Source organism: Microtus pennsylvanicus, chromosome 3, assembly GCF_037038515.1.
Source record: "Microtus pennsylvanicus isolate mMicPen1 chromosome 3, mMicPen1.hap1, whole genome shotgun sequence".
Lineage (NCBI taxonomy): Eukaryota > Metazoa > Chordata > Mammalia > Rodentia > Cricetidae > Microtus > Microtus pennsylvanicus.
In genome coordinates this window covers 70,238,409-70,259,415 of record NC_134581.1, presented here as the reverse complement: position 1 = coordinate 70,259,415, position 21,007 = coordinate 70,238,409, and the positions used below count along the sequence as shown (strand labels likewise).

General features: G+C 45.3%; 1 protein-coding gene and 1 long non-coding RNA gene across 3 annotated transcripts in view; both read right to left on the bottom strand.

Moving 5' to 3' along the window:
• The window catches only part of LOC142846098 (uncharacterized), a 28,609-nt gene extending 19,483 nt beyond the window's left edge, over window positions 1-9,126 (bottom strand). Inside the window, exons 1-2 of one of the 2 annotated variants that reach the window (XR_012910028.1) lie at window positions 9,022-9,040; window positions 3,206-3,289 (exon numbers count right to left, since the gene is read on the bottom strand). This is a non-coding gene — a long non-coding RNA (uncharacterized LOC142846098). Of the gene's footprint in view, window positions 1-3,205; window positions 3,290-9,021 lie in introns of both variants that reach the window. The other variant, XR_012910029.1, reaches the window with a different exon arrangement.
• A 2,032-nt stretch (window positions 9,127-11,158) lies between these two features.
• On the bottom strand, window positions 11,159-21,007 carry Sdhd (succinate dehydrogenase complex subunit D). Its single transcript, XM_075965959.1, has 4 exons — window positions 20,864-21,007; window positions 18,380-18,496; window positions 16,236-16,380; window positions 11,159-12,029 (listed from the first exon to the last, which is right to left on the bottom strand). The coding sequence occupies exons 1-4, from the start codon at window positions 20,913-20,915 to the stop codon at window positions 11,864-11,866; spliced, it is 480 nt and encodes a 159-aa protein (XP_075822074.1). The 5' UTR covers window positions 20,916-21,007; the 3' UTR covers window positions 11,159-11,863.

The window sequence follows — 21,007 nt, the reverse complement described above, 5'->3', positions numbered from 1 at the left end:
TGTCTCTCTCTGTCTGTCTCTGTCTCTCTGTCTCTCTCTCTGTCTCTCTCTCTGTCTCTCTCTCTGTCTGTCTCTCTGTCTCTCTCTCTTTCTCTCCCCTCTCTCCTCTCTCTATCTCTCTCTCTCTGTCTCTCTCTCTTTCTCTCCCCTCTCTCTCCTCTCTCCTCTCTCTGTCTCTCTCTCTGTCTCTCTGTCTCTCTCTCTTTCTCTCCCCTCTCTCCTCTCTCCTCTCTCTGTCTCTCTCTCTCTCTGTCTCTCTGTCTCTGTCTCTCTCTCTCTCTCTCTCACACACACACACACACAAACACACACTTAAAAATAAAATCTAAGCAGAGAACACATCTAACAGCAACTTTATTTTATCATCCCTGGTCAGGGCTCTCTGGTCCGTTTGGAGTTAGGCCTGAAGGACTGAATTCTGCCCTCTTTGCTGTCTTTCAATCATTTCCTTGAGACTGAATCTGAGTCTCCCTATGGCCTTGAACACATTCTTCTGCCTGACACCCCCACTGCAGGTTTTATGTGCAGGCACCACATGTTTTCTGGACAGTTTTGTTCTCTCTCACTTCTCATCGGTCTCCTGAAGGTTGATACCTATAGAATAGGGTGGAGACCATGACAGAGTCTGAATTTCAGAGTCAGACAACCCCTTAAAGAGTGGGGTGCAGTACTGTGATGGAGACTGGATTTGGGGGTCAGAAAACCTCATTTTGAATCTCGTCCCATAACCTAAGAACAAAAATGGAGAAGAGATATGGACATAGATATACTCTTTCTGGGGGATCAATGGACAGACATTCACACTGGAAACCACAGAAATGCCTCCTCCGTAGGGTAGCGGTGTGGATCACATGACACAAAGTGGCATACAGCCCTGGAGTACTTGACACTTCTCCATGTGTCCACCACTCACTTCCTCCTCGGCTCGTCACTCACACATCACGTCTCAGACATGAGGCCTTTCCCTCCCCCTGCACTCCCCTCCCCCACCCCACACACACCATTTTTGGTCATTCCTATTCCTGCAGATGCTCTGTTCTCTGAAGGAGCAGCACTTCATGCTTCTGCTCTTTTCCTGGCTCTTAGACATATGTTGCTTCTTTTCTTCCCATATTCTCTCAACACATGGGCTTTATAATATGAGGAGAAAATGTAACCTCATAAAGCCTATTCCATATTCCTTGTTAGTTTTTCCAATTCTCGCCCCCTGATTTTGCTGCACAAGAGAATTCTAATTTACCTAGTACACAGAAACAGCTGCTCACAACTGGAAACCTTGTTGCTGTACTGACAGTTTTCAACCCAACATCTGGCTGAGCTGTAGTCACAGCTTCAAGCAGCCTCAAAATTTCCTCCAGTGGTTTCTGAGCTGTTGGCTCATGGCTGGGCCTCTCACTCTCAAGGTGGGCTTTCTGGGGGAGGGTGGATGTTTTTGTTTTTGTTTTTGTCGGGATCTATATTCAGTGAATTCCACAAAGCTCAGATCTGAAGACTAGAAAATAAAAACAATAAAGGGCATAAACACTGAAAAAAAAACTCAAGCTTGAGACGAGAGACCATGAGGCTCAACCTGCCCAAAGCAGGTCTACACTGGAGGCATTTCTCCCTCCTCTTCCCCACCCCCATTGCTTCCTCCCCTTTCTTTGGAACACTTTCCTCTTGTGTTCTGTATTAGTCAGGGATCTAGAGGAACAGAACTGATAGAATATGCATATATAACACACGCTTGCACACACACACACACACACACACACACACACACACACACACACAGGACTTATTAGCCTACCTGGTAGGCCGTGATAAGCAGTCCAACAATGGCTGTCTACCACAGAGTGTCCAAGAACCCAGAAGTTGCTCAAGGATGGAGGTCTCAGCTCGTCTTTACTCCATAACCAGATCCCAAAGAAGCAAGCTCTAAAGCCTGTGAAGGGATGGACTTACCAGCGAGAATAAGAGTGAACAGGCAAAAGAGAGGAAGCCTTCTTCTTCCAGGTCCTTTATACAGGCTACCACTAGAGGTATGGCTCAGATTAAAGGTGGGTCTTACCAACTCAAAACATCGGGATTAAGGTATATCTTCTCATCTCAGAATAGCTGAATTAAACATAGGTCTTTCCCACTACAAATGATTTAATTAAGAAAAAATTTCCAGCCAGGCAGTGGTGGCATATGCCTCTAATCCCAGCACTTGGGAGACAGAGGCAGGTGGATCTCTGTGAGTTCGAGGTCAGCCTGGTCTACAAGAGCTAGTTCCAAGACAGACTCCAAAGCTACAGAGAAACCCTGTATCGAAAAACCAAAAAGAAAAAATTTCCTCACAGGTGTACACAGACGCTTGAGCTTTGGTTAATTCTACACATACTCAAGTTGACAACCAAATAGCCATTCGGACTCTTACACTGAAGGATAGTCTGCACGAGGTTTTCAGGAATTTTTAATTCACTTTGCTGTAGCATTTTGATTTTTAAAAAAGTAAGAATTTTCTCAGAAAGCTCTCAGATGTCACGCCCTGAACACAATATATTTTCAAGATTTTAATTTCTAAGATATGGACATGCATGGGAGACCGTATATGTGAGTGCACTGCCCGGGGAGGGCAGAGAAGGGCGTCGGGTCCCCTGGAGCTGGAGTCACAGGCAGTTGTGAGGCACCAGACATGGCTGCCTGGAACTGAGCTCGGTTCTCTGTGAGAGCAGGAGCAACTCTTCCCTGCTGAGCTGTCTTCCCACCCCACCATATGTTCACTACCAGAAGCACACAATACTTTTAACCATGGTGGTACAGTCCTGTAATCCCAGAACTCTGGGGGGAAAAGCAAAAGATGAGAAGTTTAATGTCGTTCTCTACGGTTATAGCAAATATTGAGGCCAACTTTGGCTGCACGGGATGGGTAAGCACCTAGTCCTCCCTACGATGATCACACCGTGGCACAGCCTAAGACGTCATCCCTTGTACTCTCTGGCTGGCTGCTCACAAACGTGCTACTTAGCAGACTCTCACTCCTGTCCCTGAAACCCTGGAGCAGTGTGGCTGTCTCCACCAGCATGAGTGACATTCGTAGTCACTGCTCTGGGATCCATTTTCTTTCCGTCCTTACACATGCAGGTTTCTCGGGCCATTGGTGTTGATTGACAGAGCCACCCGCATGCCTCCCAGAGCCCCTGGCAGAGTTCCATCCACTTGGGCATTGTCCTATCCTTACCTTGATGACATTTCCTTACTCACGGTGGTCCTCTGAGGGTGAGTGTGGGAAGGATGTTTGTCCAAATCGAGTATTTTCCCACGGCTGAAAGAAGAGAGAGAGTCCTTTCTGAACAGGTCTAGGTGAGTCCAGGAACTGACATGGTCATTGTTTGCTTAATATTAAATTATTTTGTACTGCTAGTAGGGAAAGAGCCAGCCTTAGCAGAAAGTCTATACCCAGAGGGAAGAGCAAGGAGCCAGCGCCTGACAGAAAACCATTCCTGCCTCTGATCCTTTAACAAGGAGCTTCTATCAGCATTAACTGGATTTCCTATGGCCCTTACCTGAGAGTCAGCAGAGTAAACCAGTCAGCCTCAGGAAAGCTCCTTAGAACACTGAATGCCCGGCTTTCTGGACTCTGCTGGACTGCTCTGAGGAAGTTCAGGTCTTACCTGCTGTCCCCCATTTCTTTTACATGGGGGCTCTATTCTAAAGACAGCATATGGGTCTTGTTTTTGTGTCTCATAAATGCACAGTGAGGATGTCGACCTTCCATGACCCTTGAACTCAACAGGGAAGCTCTCATTGGATCTTCTCCCACCTCCTCCCCAGATCTGTTCTTTCAGGAGGAGGCTTAGCGTGCACAGCCTATAATTCCACACCATTGGTCACAGGTGGTCACAGGTCATTTGGGTACTTTAATTTTCCAAGGCTGGACTGTTGGTACAGTATAGAGTAAAATGGGCACATGGGAAGGGGCAAAGGAAGGATGATCGAGGTTCAAAGTCATCTTTACCAGCATAGAAAATATAGAACTAACCTGGGGTAGAACAGACCTTCTTTAGAAAGAATAAAAAGAATAAACAAAGAAAATTAGGGGGCTGGTGAGATGGCAGCCTGCTTGAGGCCTGGGATCCACAGCTAGGGGAAAAGCACCTGCTCCTGTGAGTTGTCCTCTGACCTCCTCTGTAGCATGAGCTTGTGTGCAAACACACAATAATACATAAAATAGAACTCAAAACCTTGCAAGCCTCCAAAGCACTGAGGCACTCAAGAGCCTAGACTGTCTGAGGGCAGAAGGTGACATCTGTGACTCAGGCTTTGTCATTTATCAGTGGCCGACAGCCTCAGAATCTTTCGTGGTTAAAGATTTACTATTAAAGCAGAATGCCAATATCTTCTAGCCCAAGAGCGGTGAGGTCACAAGCAGGCTGCACACAGTGTGCAGAGCCAACACGCTGGCCCTGCCTGGTCAGCATCCCTCTGTCAGCTTGATAACACTGCACACCCAAGTCTTCCAGTAAGTGACTGGAGAGGTGCCAGCTTCTCTCTAGCACCCTCACGGGGATAGGTGACCAGGGCAAGGGATCAAACTTGCCCTTATTAAATGTTTTTTGTATGACATGCAGTGTGTCAATTACTACACAGATGCCCACAAGTCAAGTTCCTAACTCAGTCTCCAAAGTCAGGCAAGTCTCAGGAAGGGGAGCAAAAACTTTAAAAAAGATTAAGTAAGAGAGGATTTTGTCACTTTTCTAGGTAGTCATTAAGCAATGTGCTATATCCTTTTATTAGTAGTGGTACAGTAGCAGTATTTATTAGTGTCAATAGTAGTGTGTGTGTGTGTGTGTGTGTGTGTGTGTGTGCGCGCGCGTGTGCACTCACATGCACTTGTGATTGCATGCTCACCATGGTTCATGGGTAGGGGTCAGAGGACAACTTTTACAAGTAAACTTTCTCTCTCTCGGTCATGTGCATGACGGTGGCTGAACTCAAGTCACCAGGCTTGGCAGCAAGCTCCTGTACCTGCTGAGTCAGTTCACTGACCAGAGTTTGAACTTCCAACTCTTCTACCTCACTCTCCAAAGTTTTAGCATTCCAGCCATGTGCCACCATGCCCAATCCAGCTCTGGGTTCATTTTGGATAAAGGTCATTACTTTATCTTATTTAGAACGTTATCATTTAACTACACAGAGATGGAGAGCTGATCTAAGAAAGTGGCATAAAATGAGGCCAGGAAGAAGATGGGGCTCTATAGTAAAATGAGGAGCTCAATCAGAAGTCAGCTCCCTGGAAAAGCTCGAAGAGATTAGGTCTTTTTCCACAGCTGTTGTTCTTTTGGGTTACAGCATGCATGCATGTTAGGGAAGTACAATTACAAACAGAATCTTGGACCTGGAGAGATGACTTAGCAGTAGGAACATTGGCTGCTCTTCCACAGGACCTAGGTTCGATTCCCAACACCCACATGCAACTCTAGTGCCAGGGGATCTGACGTCTTCCTCTGGTCTCCCTGGGGATTACATCTATGTGGTACAGACATAATCCAGTCAAAACACCCACACACGTAAAATAAAAATAAAGAAAAAAGTTAAAGCCAAGATCATTGGTCAGGGAGAAACGACTGTGGGTAGAAGCACTTGCCACTAGGCCTGACAAGCTAAGTGCGTCCCAAGGATCCCCATGAAGGATGGAGAGAACTGAGTTGTCCTCTGACCACGACACATACCTTAGCCAGGAGCTATGACCCATTCCACACAATCCTGAGATGAGTCATAATTAATCTTCTACTAAGGGGTCTTGACAACCTATCGTCCATGACACATCCTACCTTATTTGGTGTCCTGGTTCCATTTGGTTGCTGTGATGCACCACTCCAACAAGAACAACAGGGGTGGGTGGGGCTTGCTTGCACTTCCAGATCACAATGCATTAATGAGGGAAGTCAGGACAGGGGCTCAAGGTAAGAAACTGGGGGCTGCTTGTTATTACTCTTCCCGTAAGCTAACACACTCTCTGTCTCTGTCTCTGTCTCTGTCTCTCTCTGTGTGTGTGTGTGTGTGTGTGTGTGTGTGTGTGTGTGTAGGAGGGTCTCCTATAATCCCAAGCTGATGTCAAATTCACTGTTGCTGAAGATCACTTTGAGCTCCTGATTCCCTGGACGCACCCTCGAAGATCCTGGGCTCATAGGCGCGCACTGCCATCCCAGCCGTGGTGAAAATAAACCTGCTGAAGGTGGCTTAATGCATCAGCTTCAGTCAAGGAGCAGCATAATCTCAAACTTCTGCCTTTCCAGACATTCATACACTTATTAATTAGCCTACAACTTAGATTTTTTTAATTTTGAGACAGGGTTCACTACGTAGCCTTGGCCGACCTGGAACTTGTAAGGTAGACCAGCTAGCCTTGAACTCACAATGATCCGCCTGCCTCTGTCTCCTGAGTGCTAGAATTGAAGGTGTGAGCCACCATGCCTTATAAGAAAAAAAAAAACAACTTTGTATTTCCAATGTTCAAATTCTGACCCTTGAACTTGAAGTCCAGGTCCTTGTCCCATGGTTAGGGCACTAACATCAGTCCAACCAGGGAGTTCAGTCTTATCTGTCAAATGTCTGATTTTTCTTTCTCAACATACATAACATCCCATTGGTCTATGCTGCTGGGCATAAGGGTTCCTGAAGAAATATGAGCACCCCCACCCCCTTTTTGAAAGTAAAGTTTAATCCTCCTTACAATGAAGAAAAGGAATGATTCACTTTTTCCATCTTTTATGTTTATGTTCATATGTGTGTCTGAAGGTATGTAAGCACACAACTATGTGGATGCATGTGTATGTGTGTGCACAAGTCTCTGGAGGCCTGCGGTGGATGTCAGGAACCATCCTGCGTAGCTCTTCCACCTTCTTCATTGAGACAGGGTCTCTCAAGCAAACCCAGAGCTCACCAATGTAGCTAAGCACACAATCCGGCTTGCTCTGGAGATCCCATTTCATCTTTCTGAGACTGGAACTGCAGGCTGGCCGCGGGGGTTCTGGGGATCCAAACTCCATTCCTCACATTTCCAAGACAAATATATTTAAAACTCAGGCTGACCCTGAACTCACTATTTAGGCCAGGGTTCTTCCTGCCTCGGCTTGCATGCACAGGCATGTCAATCCATGTCCACCCAGTATAACTAAAGCTTTTAAATGGACTCTGTGGTAGCTAATTTTAACTGACAACTTGTCAACATCTGGAATAAACTACAATCCAGAAATGGAAAACACACCTGTGAGAGATTTTTTTTGCTTGTTTTTCAAGTGAGTGAATCCATTTCTAGTCTGGACTTTCGAGGTGGGAAGACACAGGTTTTGACCCTAATGAGGCAGGAAGACTTGGGTCTTTAATTCAGATCTTGAGGTGTCAAGACACATCTGAACCCCGACCACACCTTCTGCTGGAAACCTATATAAGGACAGGGAAGAAGGAAGCTTCTGCTATTTGCCTGCTTGCTCTCGCCTTACTAGCAAGTCCATTCCTTCACTGGCCTTGCAGCCTTCATCTTTGGGATTCCAGCATCTACTGAAGACCTGCTGAGACATCCAGCCTTGGGGACTGAGCAACTTCTGGACTCTTGGACGTCTCATTCATAGCCAGCATTGTTAGATTAGCTAGATCACTGCCTGTAAGTCATTCTAACAAACCTCCTTTATATTTATGTTGAGAGAGAGAGAGATTCACTGTGTCCTATCTGCTACTCTAGAAAGCCCTGACTCAGGGACTTTGACACAGACTATTGCTAACTAGTTCTCTGGATAATTCATTAGCAGTCACACAATCTCAACTCTGTCCCTTTGTTTAAGAGCACAGAACTAATTCATTCCAAATCACCTTCAAAGTAGAACTAATTCATTTCAAATCACCTCCCAATTATAATTAAATTCATCCCAAATCATCGCCCCAGGAGAGTTTTGCCACCTCTCCGAGTCCCTGTCTCCATCACTTTCCTTTACAGTTGACTGTCACAGCATTCCTTGTCACTCGTGCTGATGACAGCAGAGAGAGGAAGTGTGTGTGTGTGTGTGTGTGTGTGTGAGAGAGAGAGAGAGAGAATCTGGTGCCCTCTTCTGGTCTCCATGGGCTCTGTCCTTAGAGTTTGCATGCATGCACACATTCAAGCAAAAGTCCAAAAAATAACAAGATATAACTGCACCAGGTTCTCACATATATGTTAGGACTGTTAGCTTGTTGTTTTAGAGACTCCTAACAGTGGGAGCAGGTGTATCTCTGACTCTTGCCTGCTCTGTTTGTTGTTGTTTGGTTTTTGTTGCCTCCCCCCCCCCCCCCCGCAACAAGGTTTCTCTGTAGCTTTGGTGGCTGTCCTGGAACTAGCTCTTGTAGACCAGGCTGGCCTCGAACTCACAGAGATCCGCCTGCCTCTGCCTCCCAAGTTCTGGGATTAAAGGTGTGCGCCACCACTCTCTTGCCATGAAGAGCTGACTCGAGAAGGATGTCTCCTGACCTTCACAGGAGTGTGCCCTCCCTGCATCCACACACACACACACACACACACACACACAAAATAAGGAAGTTCTTTATAGGCTGGCATCATTACCAGGGAGCCCTGTCGCTTTCCCTCTGCCTTGTGGCCAGGAAGGGATCACCAGAAGCATGGCCGCCATCACCTTTCCTTTGAACTCTGCATCAGGAAGGCAGAGCTCCTTGGATTTGCAGTTACCAGTTTGCTGTCAACTCTGTGGTCATTCGGAAGCCCGATATTGGATCAGCTTTAACCTTCCAATTGACCACCAGTAACTGGAGCCTTAGCACAGACTGCAGGCCACCGCTGGCTCACTTTGAACCTGGTCCCAGAAGGCTGGCACTGGAAAGGCAGAGGCGGCTGCCAGGCTTTCCGCCACCACGCTTGAGCTCTGCCTTCTTCACTCGTTAGTGTCATGTTTATGTATTATTTGTGTGTGCTCAAGCAGTTTAAGGGATAAACAAGAGGTTCACTTCTCCCTCCACCCTATGAGGCCTGATGCTTAAATTCAGGTTGTCATGGTTAAATACTCTCACCTGAGGAGCCTTCTCGTCCACCTCTGATTTTTAATTATATTTTCTTTTCAGGTGTGTGATTCATGCATGTCAGGGCACATCTGCAGAGGTCAAAGGACAATGGAAATCATCTTTTCGTCGTGTGAATTCCTGGATCAAACTCAGGCTATTGTGCTTGGCATCAAGTCCCTTACCCACTGAGCCATCTCACCAGCCCCTCTTTACTTTTCCAATTCCCTACCATATTGTCCAAGGTATACTGACCACTGGTCATGTCACCTGACATATTGAGACATGCTGCAAATGGTGCCTGGAGATCACATGGCCCTTTCATTTAAATACTTCCCAGCGTTGCTGCCCAGCAAGTCCCCAGGAAGTGAAATGTAGCGTTACTGCCCATCAGCCTTGGAGTCAGTGCAGCTAGAACACGGGGACAGAAGGCTTGGCACTCACAACACCTTAGCACTGACATAGTTCTGATACCTACTACTCAGGCTTCATATTCTATTCATAAACTGCCTATGTCTGCCTGTCACATGAGTCCTTGGAGTTCTGTGGCATTCTATGTGGACTACTTATTTGCTAAGCCACACAAGGTAACACTCAGCCCTGATTCAGAGCTGTGGATGCAACACTTACTTTTAATTGTTCAGCGTTTTGGGGAGAGGGGGGAGTTGTTAAATAACAAGTCACTATGTAGCCCAAGCTGGCTTAGAATTCACTGAGGTCAAAGTTGGCCTCAGTCCTTCTCTGCCTCCCAGAGGGCTGGATTACAGGACTGTATCAACATACACAGCACAACAGTTTTTTTTGTTTTGTTTCTTTATTAGGGGTGTTGAGATAGGGTTTCTTCACGTAGCCCTGGCTGTCCTGAAACTAGTGCTGTAGACCAAGCTGTCTTCAAACTGAGAGATCTGCCTGCCACTGCCTTCTGAGTGCTGGGACTAAAGGTGTGGCCACCACTGCTGAATGCATAACAGAGTTGTTTGTTTTGTTTTGTTTTCATTTGTTTTTTTCAAGACAGGGTTTCCCTGTGTAAGAGCCCTGGCCATTCTGGAACTCACTCTGTAGGCCCAGGTCTGCTTCCCGAGTGCTGGGACATAACACAGCATCAATGACGACAGCTAGAGCCAGTATACAGTATCCCGTAGCATACAGTATCCCGTAGCATACAGTATCCCGTAGCATACAGTATCCCGTAGCATACAGTATCCCGTAGCATACAGTATCCCGTAGCATACAGTATCCCGTAGCATACAGTATCCCGTAGCATACAGTATCCCGTAGCATACAGTATCCCGTAGCATACAGTATCCCGTAGCATACAGTATCCCGTAGCATACAGTATCCCGTAGCATACAGTATCCCGTAGCATACAGTATCCCGTAGCATACAGTATCCCGTAGCATACAGTATCCCGTAGCATACAGTATCCCGTAGCATACAGTATCCCGTAGCATACAGTATCCCGTAGCATACAGTATCCCGTAGCATACAGTATCCCGTAGCATACAGTATCCCGTAGCATACAGTATCCCGTAGCATACAGTATCCCGTAGCATACAGTATCCCGTAGCATACAGTATCCCGTAGCATACAGTATCCCGTAGCATACAGTATCCCGTAGCATACAGTATCCCGTAGCATACAGTATCCCGTAGCATACAGTATCCCGTAGCATACAGTATCCCGTAGCATACAGTATCCCGTAGCATACAGTATCCCGTAGCATACAGTATCCCGTAGCATACAGTATCCCGTAGCATACAGTATCCCGTAGCATACAGTATCCCGTAGCATACAGTATCCTGTAGTATATAGTATCCTGTAGTATATACAGATCAGATTAGACAGATTGAGACCTAATTTTGATGCTAGCCTGGGACACAAACTAAGACACCATCTCAATTAAAACAAAATAAGTGAGTTTTGTGGTTCACAACTATAACTGTAGCACTGAACCCTATAATTCAAGCATTCGGGAGGCAGAGATTGCCATGAGTTTGAAGTCACCCTGGTTTCCTAGCAAGTACTGGGCTGGCCTTGTCTACCCATAAGAGTTCCAGATCAGCTTAAGCCTCTATGATTATCTCGAACAAACAGCTAACCTAAAACCAAATTTTAGGGAATACTAGCATAGAAAAAAGTACACTGTATATTCATTATATAGTATTTTATTTAAAAATTTTGCTTTTACAGAGTCTAGTTTTCATTAGCAAGTCCCACAAAGGGAAACCACTCAGTCTTTTATCTGTGGACAGCTTATTTCTGCACAAGTGACACTAATCGGAAGGGTAAGCCTGTTTGGAATCTGACATATTTTACTCACCTACAAAGGAGAACTCCCTAAATTTAACTTCTCTAAACTCAGCTTTCCTCGAGTTCCTTCTTAAGACTCAAAAAACATCATCAGTAATTTGAGATCTCAGCATCTGCTGATCTGAGTTCCCAGAGGCATCAGCTGGCATCAACTCAACAATGGAGTATTTCCCAATTTCATGCAAAGTCTAGGCACGTGAATGAACAGTCCTCCTTCCCTTACCCCAACAGAAATAAGCTGAACTCTTCTCAAGAAACGGTAGTCAAAGGCAATATGAGCTCACAAAATGCATGATTATACCGCTGAGTCTTGTGAGCAGGAAACCACCAACTCAGGGGTATATGGAACCAGACTCATGGCTAGTTGAACCTAACTCCTCCCAAACCTTTTTCTCAGCAAATGAATTCTGAAAATAACCATTGTAATTAGAAGAAATTCTGCCCACCAATGGTCTTCTCCTTCATCCCTCCTCACTGGGAGCTGAATGGCATTGACAGAGCAGAGGCAAAGAGGCATACAATCTAAGGTGCTGCCCTGGAGAGGTCAGAGCTCCCACAGCATGGCAACCGCTCTGCAGATGCCCACATCGTGGTAGTTGAAATAGCAAAGCCCAGCAAAGGTCAAAGCTGAGACTGCCAAGAGGCCTGCCTTGACAGCCTTCTGCGATGCATCCCCATGAACATAGTCAGTCACCACTTGTCCAAGGCCCCTAAAGAGGAGAAAGGCACAGCACAGGGCAGTTAGACAAGACATGACCCCACTCACCCAAGAAGTCAGACTCAAACACAAAGTCTTTATTTGTAACTTTAATAAGTGTTTGTACTTTGAGATAACAAGCCAAAGCAACTCATGTTAAAAACATAGAAACAAACAAACAAAAAAACCAACAACAGTAGAAACCAAAATGCAATCAAGGAGGGCCTAATATGTAATAAAGAAAGCTCATCCTGTGGACTTAGTCCCCAGAGCCATTATACAGTAACTGAGTGTTCCTCTAGCTATAAAATCTTCTCTTCCTTTTTAACTAGAACAAGAATTGTACAGAGTCTTCACTCATGCCGAGTTTACTAAGCAGGTATCATATACTAGAACATGTCACAAACGCTGAGGGTGCCATACTGGATGCTCCCTCTGTGTGGAAACGGACATGCGAGTGAAACAGAAAAAAATAGCAACTACACATGCAGCTACGTAACTAGATAAACACCTTAGGAAGAGGGATTTGAAAGAGAAGAACACACACACAACGACAAGGACCCTGCACCTCGTAGGAACAGTAAGGAAGTTGATGAGGATAGAGTCTGTGAGTCAAGTAGAAATCATAGCAAAGCTGGGGCAGACTGCAGAGTGCCCAGAAACATGCATCAGGGTTTAAGCAGAAAGTATCTGAAATAAGGAGTGATCTGGCTTTACTATTCTACAATATTTTTTTTTAAATTTAGTCTGTTGTCTTTGAGACAGGGTTTCTCTGTGTATTCTTGGCTGTCCTGGAACTCACTCTGTAGAGCAGGCTGGCCTCAAACCCAGAGATCCACCTGCCTCTGCCTCCTGAGTGCTGGGATTAAAGGCGTGCGCCACCACACATGGCAAATTTCACCTTTTTAACAGTATACGATTCAGTTTCTTAGTATAGTCAACGTGGTGAACTATCATCACTAATTCTAGCACATTTTTAAACACTCAAAAGGAAGCACTAGCCATTAGCCTACTCACCACCCAGTCACTGATTTGCTTGTGTCTAGACATGTGCCCAGTCTGGCATTTCATACAAATAAGACCAAGCAGGATCTTCCCTTTGTGCTGCACTTCCTTATTTACAAGCTTTTGCTTCCCATGTTCATCAGCACACATCAGTTCTCCATTTCTTTTGTTGTTATTGTTTGTTTTTGTTTTTCGAGAAAAGGTTTCTCTGTATAACAGCCCTAGCTGTCCTGGAACTAGCTCTGTAGACCAGGCTGGCCTCAAAATCAGAATATCAGAATGTATTCCATCACTTTATGTGGCTGAATAATACTCTATATTCTATTTTGGCCACATGGATGGTTTTCACTTTTAATTAATTTAGGTAATGGGTTATGGCATTCTTGTATAAGTTTTAATGTAGACGCATTTCGTTTTCTTTTTGATATGGGAGTTCCCTCTGTGTGCTGTGATTACCATTAATGAATAAGAAACTGCCTTGGCCTATTGATAGGGCAAAACTTAAGTAGGCAGGGAAAGTTAGGCTGTATGCTGGGAGGAAGAAGGGCAGAGTCAGACAGGGACACCATGAAGTTGCCGCCGATGGAGACAAACACACTAAAACTTTGCTGGTGGGCCACGACCTCGTGGTGATGCACAGGTTAATAGAAATGGGGTAAATTAAGATGTAAAAGTTAGCCAAAAAGAAGTCAGAGCTAATGGGCCAAGTAATGACTTAAGTAATATGGTTTCTGTGTGATTATTTTGGTTCTGGGTGGCTGAGACAAACAAGTGGGCCCTCCTGCAACATCTTTTTTGTTGTTACGGTTTTGTTTTGTGAAATGAGATCTTGCTATGCATCCCAAGCTGGCCTCAAATTTTGACTCTGACCTTCTGATCCTTTTGTCTCCTCCTCCTTAGTGCTGGATGACAGGCAAGCACTATACTGCCTGGAATGCTGGGAAGAGAACACAGGGCTTCACAAACGCTAGACAAACCTGTAACAACTGAGCTCCCTGACCAGCTGTGTATCTTTACTTAAGTATAGAAGGGAAGGGCAGGAAGGAACAAACACACAAAACAGTAGACAGATGATGTAACATTAGAAAGTAGGGAGCCTTCCTAAGGAAAACAAGGAAACAAGGACAACTGAGAACTGAGTAATTGCGTAGGGAAAGCTCTGCTGAGCGTGCAGTGTTAAATAGCTTAAGATGGGGAACAGGCCAAGTACAGAGCTAGTAATCGTTTCAGACAGAACAGGAAGAGACTGGAGGTCCCAGCACATCTGAAGAAGAGCAAGAAAGCCAGTGTGCCTGAAGGGGCAGCTGGAAATGAGAGCAGTAGGTGTGTGTAGTGGCGGCGCTGATGCTAAACTCTCAGGGCTGCCTTTTATTTTTCTATTTTACCTTGGTTTCTTTATCTATCTATCTATACACATACATACATATAAAGTATTTTCTTCTACATTTATTGGTGTTTTTTGCCTACATGTATGTTTGTTCAAGAGGGTCAGAAGCCCTAGAACTAGAGTTACAGACAGGTATAAGCTGCCATGTGGGTGCTGGGAAGTGAACCCAGGTCCTCTGGATGAGCAGCCAGTGCTGGCCTTGAACTCAAACTGATCCTCCTACTTCAGCAAATGTGCAGATTACAGATGTGTTCCACTGTGCTTGGATTTTTTTTTAATAATTTTTTTAAAGATTTATTTATTTATTAAGTATACAGTGGTCTGCCTGCATATGTCCCTGTAGGCCAGAAGAGGGCAGCATATTTCACTACAGATGGTTGTGAGCCACCATGTGGTTGCTGGGAATTGAACTCAAGACCTTTGGAAGTGAAGCCAGTTCTCCTAACCTCTGAGCCATCTCTCCAGCCCCTGTGCTTGGAAATTTTAAGAGTTTCATAAAGACAAGGTCTCACTGCTGCTGTCCTGGCTTTGAACTAGCAATCTTTCTGCTTCAGCTCCCTAGAACAGATAGGACTACTAGATATCTAATACAACATAAAGAATCTGTACAAAATGTTAAGAATTCTTTTAGTTTGAGCAAAATAAGATAGATATTTTGTGAGAGTGTTTATCCTACTTAACATTTCAACAGGATAGTGGGGCTGCTGTACTGGCATCACATCCAAGGGGAGAGGAGTCAATGGAGATTACCGCTGCAGTGAAGGATGGTGACACGATCTGGGGCCTGAATATGTAGGAACACAATGGAATGACAACAATTCACATAGCAAGAGGATGTGCCAAGTGTGGTGGTGCACACCTGTGACCTCAGGACAAGGGAGGCAGAGGTTGCTATGAGTTTAAGGACAGCTTAGGCCATCTACTAACTTCTACGTCAGCCAGGACTGCTGAGTGAAAGCCGATCTCAAAAAGTGTACAGGAGAAAGGCTAGACTTGATGACAAAGTAGTAGGAAGGTACAGGCAGGAGGATCAGGAGTTCAATGACATTCTTGGCTAAAGGAGACCCTGTCTCAAAAATAAATAAACAAACAAACAAACAGGATAAACAGATTAGGAGACAAACATGAACTTAGCTTTACAAACACTATATTCAAATTGCCTATAACGATTACTAAAATGAAGACAGCAACCAAGAAGAATACGTGTAGGGCACTCTGGCTGTGGCGGTTTAAATGAGAATGGTCTCCACAGGCTCATATATTTAACTATTTGGTCCCCAACTGGTGGAACTCTGGGGAGGATTAGGAGGTGTGGCCTTGCAGGAGGTGCCACTGGGGCGCCTTTGGGGTTTCAATAAACTCTCACCATCCCAGAGCTCTCTCTCTGCCCCTATTTATGGATCAAGATGTGAGCTCTCAGCTACGACTCCAGAGCCACACCTGCCTGCCTGCTGTCATGCTCCCCACCATGACAGTCGTGGACTCACCCTCTGAAACTCTAAGTCCCAAATAGAGTCTTGGCCATAGGGTCTCTTCACAGCAACAGAAAAGTGGCTAAGACAAAAGTGGACATACGCAATCCTAGCACTTGAGGCTGAGTCAAGACAATTTCAAGCTTAAGGCCAGCCAAGTTATCCTGACTCAAAATAATTTAAATATCAATAAACTTCCCACGTACCAGGATCTATTTAATCACTGCTAGTTGTTTGTATGTTTTTAAGTTTTCTAGAAGTCTTGAGAATCTCAATCAATGCTTTTTCATAAACAGACAGACAGACTTGCAGCCAACAGACCAAACAGACAATGCAGAAGGACTGTTGTACTTGCCAGTGGCTGTGCAGGGTGAGGGCTGCAGCCAGGGAGTAGTCCACCGCAGAGCAGGGGCTCAAGTACCCAGCCGGGAGCAGGCCCAGGAGCAGAACACTGACAACCCTCTCGCTAGTCCAGTGGAGAGAGGCAGCCTTGGAACCAGCTACAAGAAAGAGAAGATTCACAGAGGTGAGGAAGGACAAACACGTCAACCAATCACACGATGGATTACACAGTCAGCACGTAAACAGTATGCCAGCAGACCCATGCTGAACGCAGAATCAGACGGCATATCCGTCATGTCTCTGAGCACAAGACACTTTCTTAAAGGCAAGAAGGCAGGCTACGTATCTGTGGAATACAGGCAGTCTTGGACTTCACTGATACAGGTATCTATTAGCAATCAATAATAGACCTCTTTAAAATAATAATAATACTAATAACTTTGTAATCTTTAGAGAAAGTGCAGTATGTTCTAAAAACAGCCTAAGCAGGCCAAATGTCTCAGAATACCTTTGAAGGTTATGTCCTTCTTCTGCTCCATTTACAATTTGGTGCCAAACAAATGAAACACAAGGGCTGCCTTCAGACAAGTGAAACACAACACAGGCTCTACGCATTTCTAAGAGGCTCTAGATTCCTTAGAGAACTTGACAAAAGGATGGAGTTCTTATCCAGAAAAATGCACATGAGCATATACATTAAGTTCTGTGTGCACGACTTGAGGAAACTTTCCTCGGTACTGTGTAGTCCAGAACCAGTCTGCTAAATCTTACAAAGGAATCCAGAAAGGAAAACTAGTCAAAATCAAAAAGGTTTTAAAAGGCAGAAAAACCAACAGTTCTAATTTCTCATCTCTCAGATGCAACTGTAAGTAGCTCACTTAAGAATCGGGGAGGACTGAAAGGTAAAAATAACACTCAAGACATTTTACAAATACTATCTCAGAAGCCAGGTATGGCTGAGGCAGGAGAACTGTGCCAATTTGGAATACATACTGAGTTACAGGCCAGCTACAGCCTGAGACTTATCTCAAAAATTTTCACAAACAACAAAAGGCCAAACAAACAAACAACAACAACAACAAAAAAAACCCCATGATTTCAGAAGAACACTTTGTAGCATGATTAATAAAAACCCAGAGACAGAAATTGGGGTTCAACTTGAAGGTCAGAAAAGCAAAAAAGGTAGGCACTAGCTCTTCCCTCTACCTCAGTCCAAAATGGCGATCCTGCCTCCAGAAATCTCAGAATGAGACTATGCATGAGAGCTGTCTCCTCCCATCTTATATTCCTCTCTAGTGCTGGAGTTAAAGGCGTGCACCACTACTGCCTGGATTCTGTGGCAAACTAGTGTAGCTACTGGGATTCAAGGTGTGTGTCACCACTGCTTGGTCTGACAAGGGCAGCTGTTTTACTTTCTGAACTTCAGGCAAGCTTTATTTATTAAAATACAAATGAAGTATCACCACAACACTGCAAGTTTTGGTATAACCTGCACTACAAAGCAATTTTCAGACCAGCCAGGACAAAATAAATATTTCTCTCTCCAGACTTTAAAAAAGGAAATATAGTTAATCATTATTTGTTCAGATTGTCTAATGTGAATATCCACACAGTATTTACCTAGGAAATTCCATATGGTTTTAATCAACCTAAAAAAAATTCCAGCTATAAATCCATGATTCCACCCTCAAGATAAGACTTTAGGCACAACTGGCTCCTCTTCATTGGCTAAACAAACCAGTAACTAAGATACACTAAACAGACTTCCTACAGAGATGTTTTCTTGACAGCAATGTAACAAATTTTTAACGGTTTAGGCCATTAGATTCTCTGTGAACACAAATGGCATCACTCATGTTTGCACTGTCTCCCCAAAGGTGTAAACTAGGTCTTTAACTAGCAGACAGGACAGACCTCCTGAGAGGCACCAAGACCTGCTGAATGTATGACGATTAGCCTAGGTAAAGATGGCACACAGTGCACAACTGTCTGGAGCTCCAGTTCCAGGAATCCAACTCCCTCTTCTGGACTCTGTGCACCAGGCATGCAAGTACCCAGACAGACATGCAGGCAAACACCCATACATTTAAAATAATAAATAAAATTGTTAAATAACAAATGAATAGTAAAACTGTCTATAAAGCAGAGAGAACACACAATGGTGGCTTGGTGACAGGTGAACATGCTGCGTGCCATGCCATCCTGGGGTACGCTGGTCCTGGAGAAACGCTGAGACACAAGCAGGTTGGACCACCCGGTTTCTGAGCAACAGAGCTGAGGAAAAAAGACAGGGATCATAAGCTTCCGAGCAGGACTGATAGACTTTCTAAATCACATGAGCATGCCACTCAAATCAATAAACGGTTTTTAAGGACTTATTTTTACACGTAGGAGTATCTTATCTACATGTATGTCTGTGTACCATGCACATGCCTAGGCCCACAGGCATCCTTCCCCATAACTGAAGTTACACCTTATGAGCCACTATGTGGGTGCTGGAGAGAACCCAGGTGCTCTGGGAAAGGAGCCAGTGCTCTTAACATGCAGTCCCTCTGTGCTGGGGATGTATGTAGCTCAGCTGCTTGCCTAGCATGCACGAGGCTTCTTCCAATACCACACAGAGCCCCAGCACAGGAGTGGAAGCAGAAGTTCAAGGTCTTCCTCACCTACATTTGGCATTAGAGGTCAGCATGGGATTACATGAGACCCTGTCTCAAAAACAACAAAAATCTGTAGACTCCTAATGAGTCGCATATATAAAAGGGCCTCGCTTTCATTTATTTAAAAACTGGTGGACTTGTGTTCTTTCAATTACTCATCGACTTATCTAGCTACAATCAAAACTGTGCTTGGCAACGGAAGAAGAGAAGGACAAAACCCTTTGCCCTCGAGATAGTCAACTTAGTTTAGAGAGCTCACCCATTGGCCCCTCCTTTTTGTATTCCTGAACCCCTCCTTACCGCCCCTTTTGGATCCTGCCTCTTGGTTAAAAAGACAGACTGATGTTCACCCAGCGACATCGCAGATTAGCCATACGATGCTGAGCAGCTAAACAGCTCTCGAAGGCTTGGTTTCATTTGCAAAAGGAGAATGTTCTAGGTTGCTTTCTGTTACTATGATAAATACCACGACCAGACTTAACTCAGGGGAAGAAAGGGTTTATTTCAGCTTGCACTTCTGGATCATAGTCCATGGTTGAGGGAAATGAGAGCGAGAATTCAAGCAGGAAGTGAAGCGGCAGTCACGGAGTGCTGCTTACTGGCTTGCTTACTCAGCCCAAGCACAAGCGCCTAGGACAGTGCTGCCCACCGTGGGCTGTGCAGCAGGCTGCGCCCCCCTCCATCAACCACCAACCAACAGTTCCTCACAGACGTGGCCAAGGGTCAAGCTGGTGGAGGCAATTCTTCAGTTATAAATTCCCTTTCCAAGTGGCTCTAAGTTGAACCAAGTAGGGCAAAAAGGAGGCAGCACAGTCAACAAGTGCATCTACTTCATAACACTGCTAAAGACTAGGCAACACATGCAAAGGATTAATAAGTTCCCATAATGCTAACTGCATACATACACACACACACACAAATTATTCTCTCTCTCTCTCTCTCTCTTTTGGGGGGGGGAGGGGGGTTTATTCTTTGAAACAGGGTCTCACTTTGAGACCAGGCTGACTTCTAATTCGGATATTCGCCTCACTCCGCCACCCTTGCCTGTGACCTTGAACCGGAGGCTGGGCCAGCACAAGTTTCAGAGAAACAATAATTAACACGTAAAATAAACCTGGACAGCAAACCGACCAAGCCTTTCCATGTCACTGTCAACCTGGGCAGCAAAGAAAGACTTATCTTCGGAATAGAATAAATTCTGTGACTTGGTTCCATTTCGCTTTTTTAGGCTAATTTCACACTTTGGTTTTCGAAATTTTGTTTTATCTGTTCCGTTTTATCTCACACTACGCATCTTTCTATCCCTTCACCATACACAGTTTTGCTGCTCTCAGTTGCTAACTACAATGTACTTCCCTGCAGAACCAAGACAGGTCAGTCCTTCCAAAACAACTACCCGAACTTTCTCTGGACCCATACTAACAATATTTATACGGCACAACCGTTTTTGCTTTACATTATCTGTACCTCCACCCCCTCCAATAAGTTCTTTGAGGCTAGAATTAGTTTTATTCGTGTTTGTATACCTGTCTCTTAAGCGCCTTGCACAACCAAAATGCCTGGTTAAAAATGATTATCGAAGTCCTGAGTGGCGGTGCATGGTTGTCTTGCCAGCACTCGGGAACCAGTCAAGGGGCTCCCAGCAAGCTCGAGGTTAGCCTGTTCTACATGGCTAGATCGAGGAAAGCCAGCACAAATTAGCAAGCCGCTATCTCAAAACGAACAATTATCAAACTATTCCTTCCACCCACTCTCAAACCGGAGTCTGTTGTCACCGCAGCCCGGAGGCTGGAAGTACCAGCTGGGAGCAGGCACCAGGTAAACACTAGGGCCTCAGGGCTACAGCGGTCCTGGCAGCGCCCGTGGAGGCGTCTCAGGGGCCGAAGAGGAAGACGTCTCACTACCCGGCGGCCGAGCCCTCACCCCGTCCCTTCCCCGGTCCAGGCCGCAGCAGGAACCTCTGATGGCCAAGACACCTCACCTCGGCCTCCCTGGCCACTGCAGAGGACACCCAGCTTTAAGAGAACCGCCATCTCGAGTCCGGGGGCTCAAGGTCACTCGAGAACCTGGAAGCAGTTCTGCAGCAAGTCCCGCCCCGCAAAAAAAGAAGGGCAAAGCAACCTGG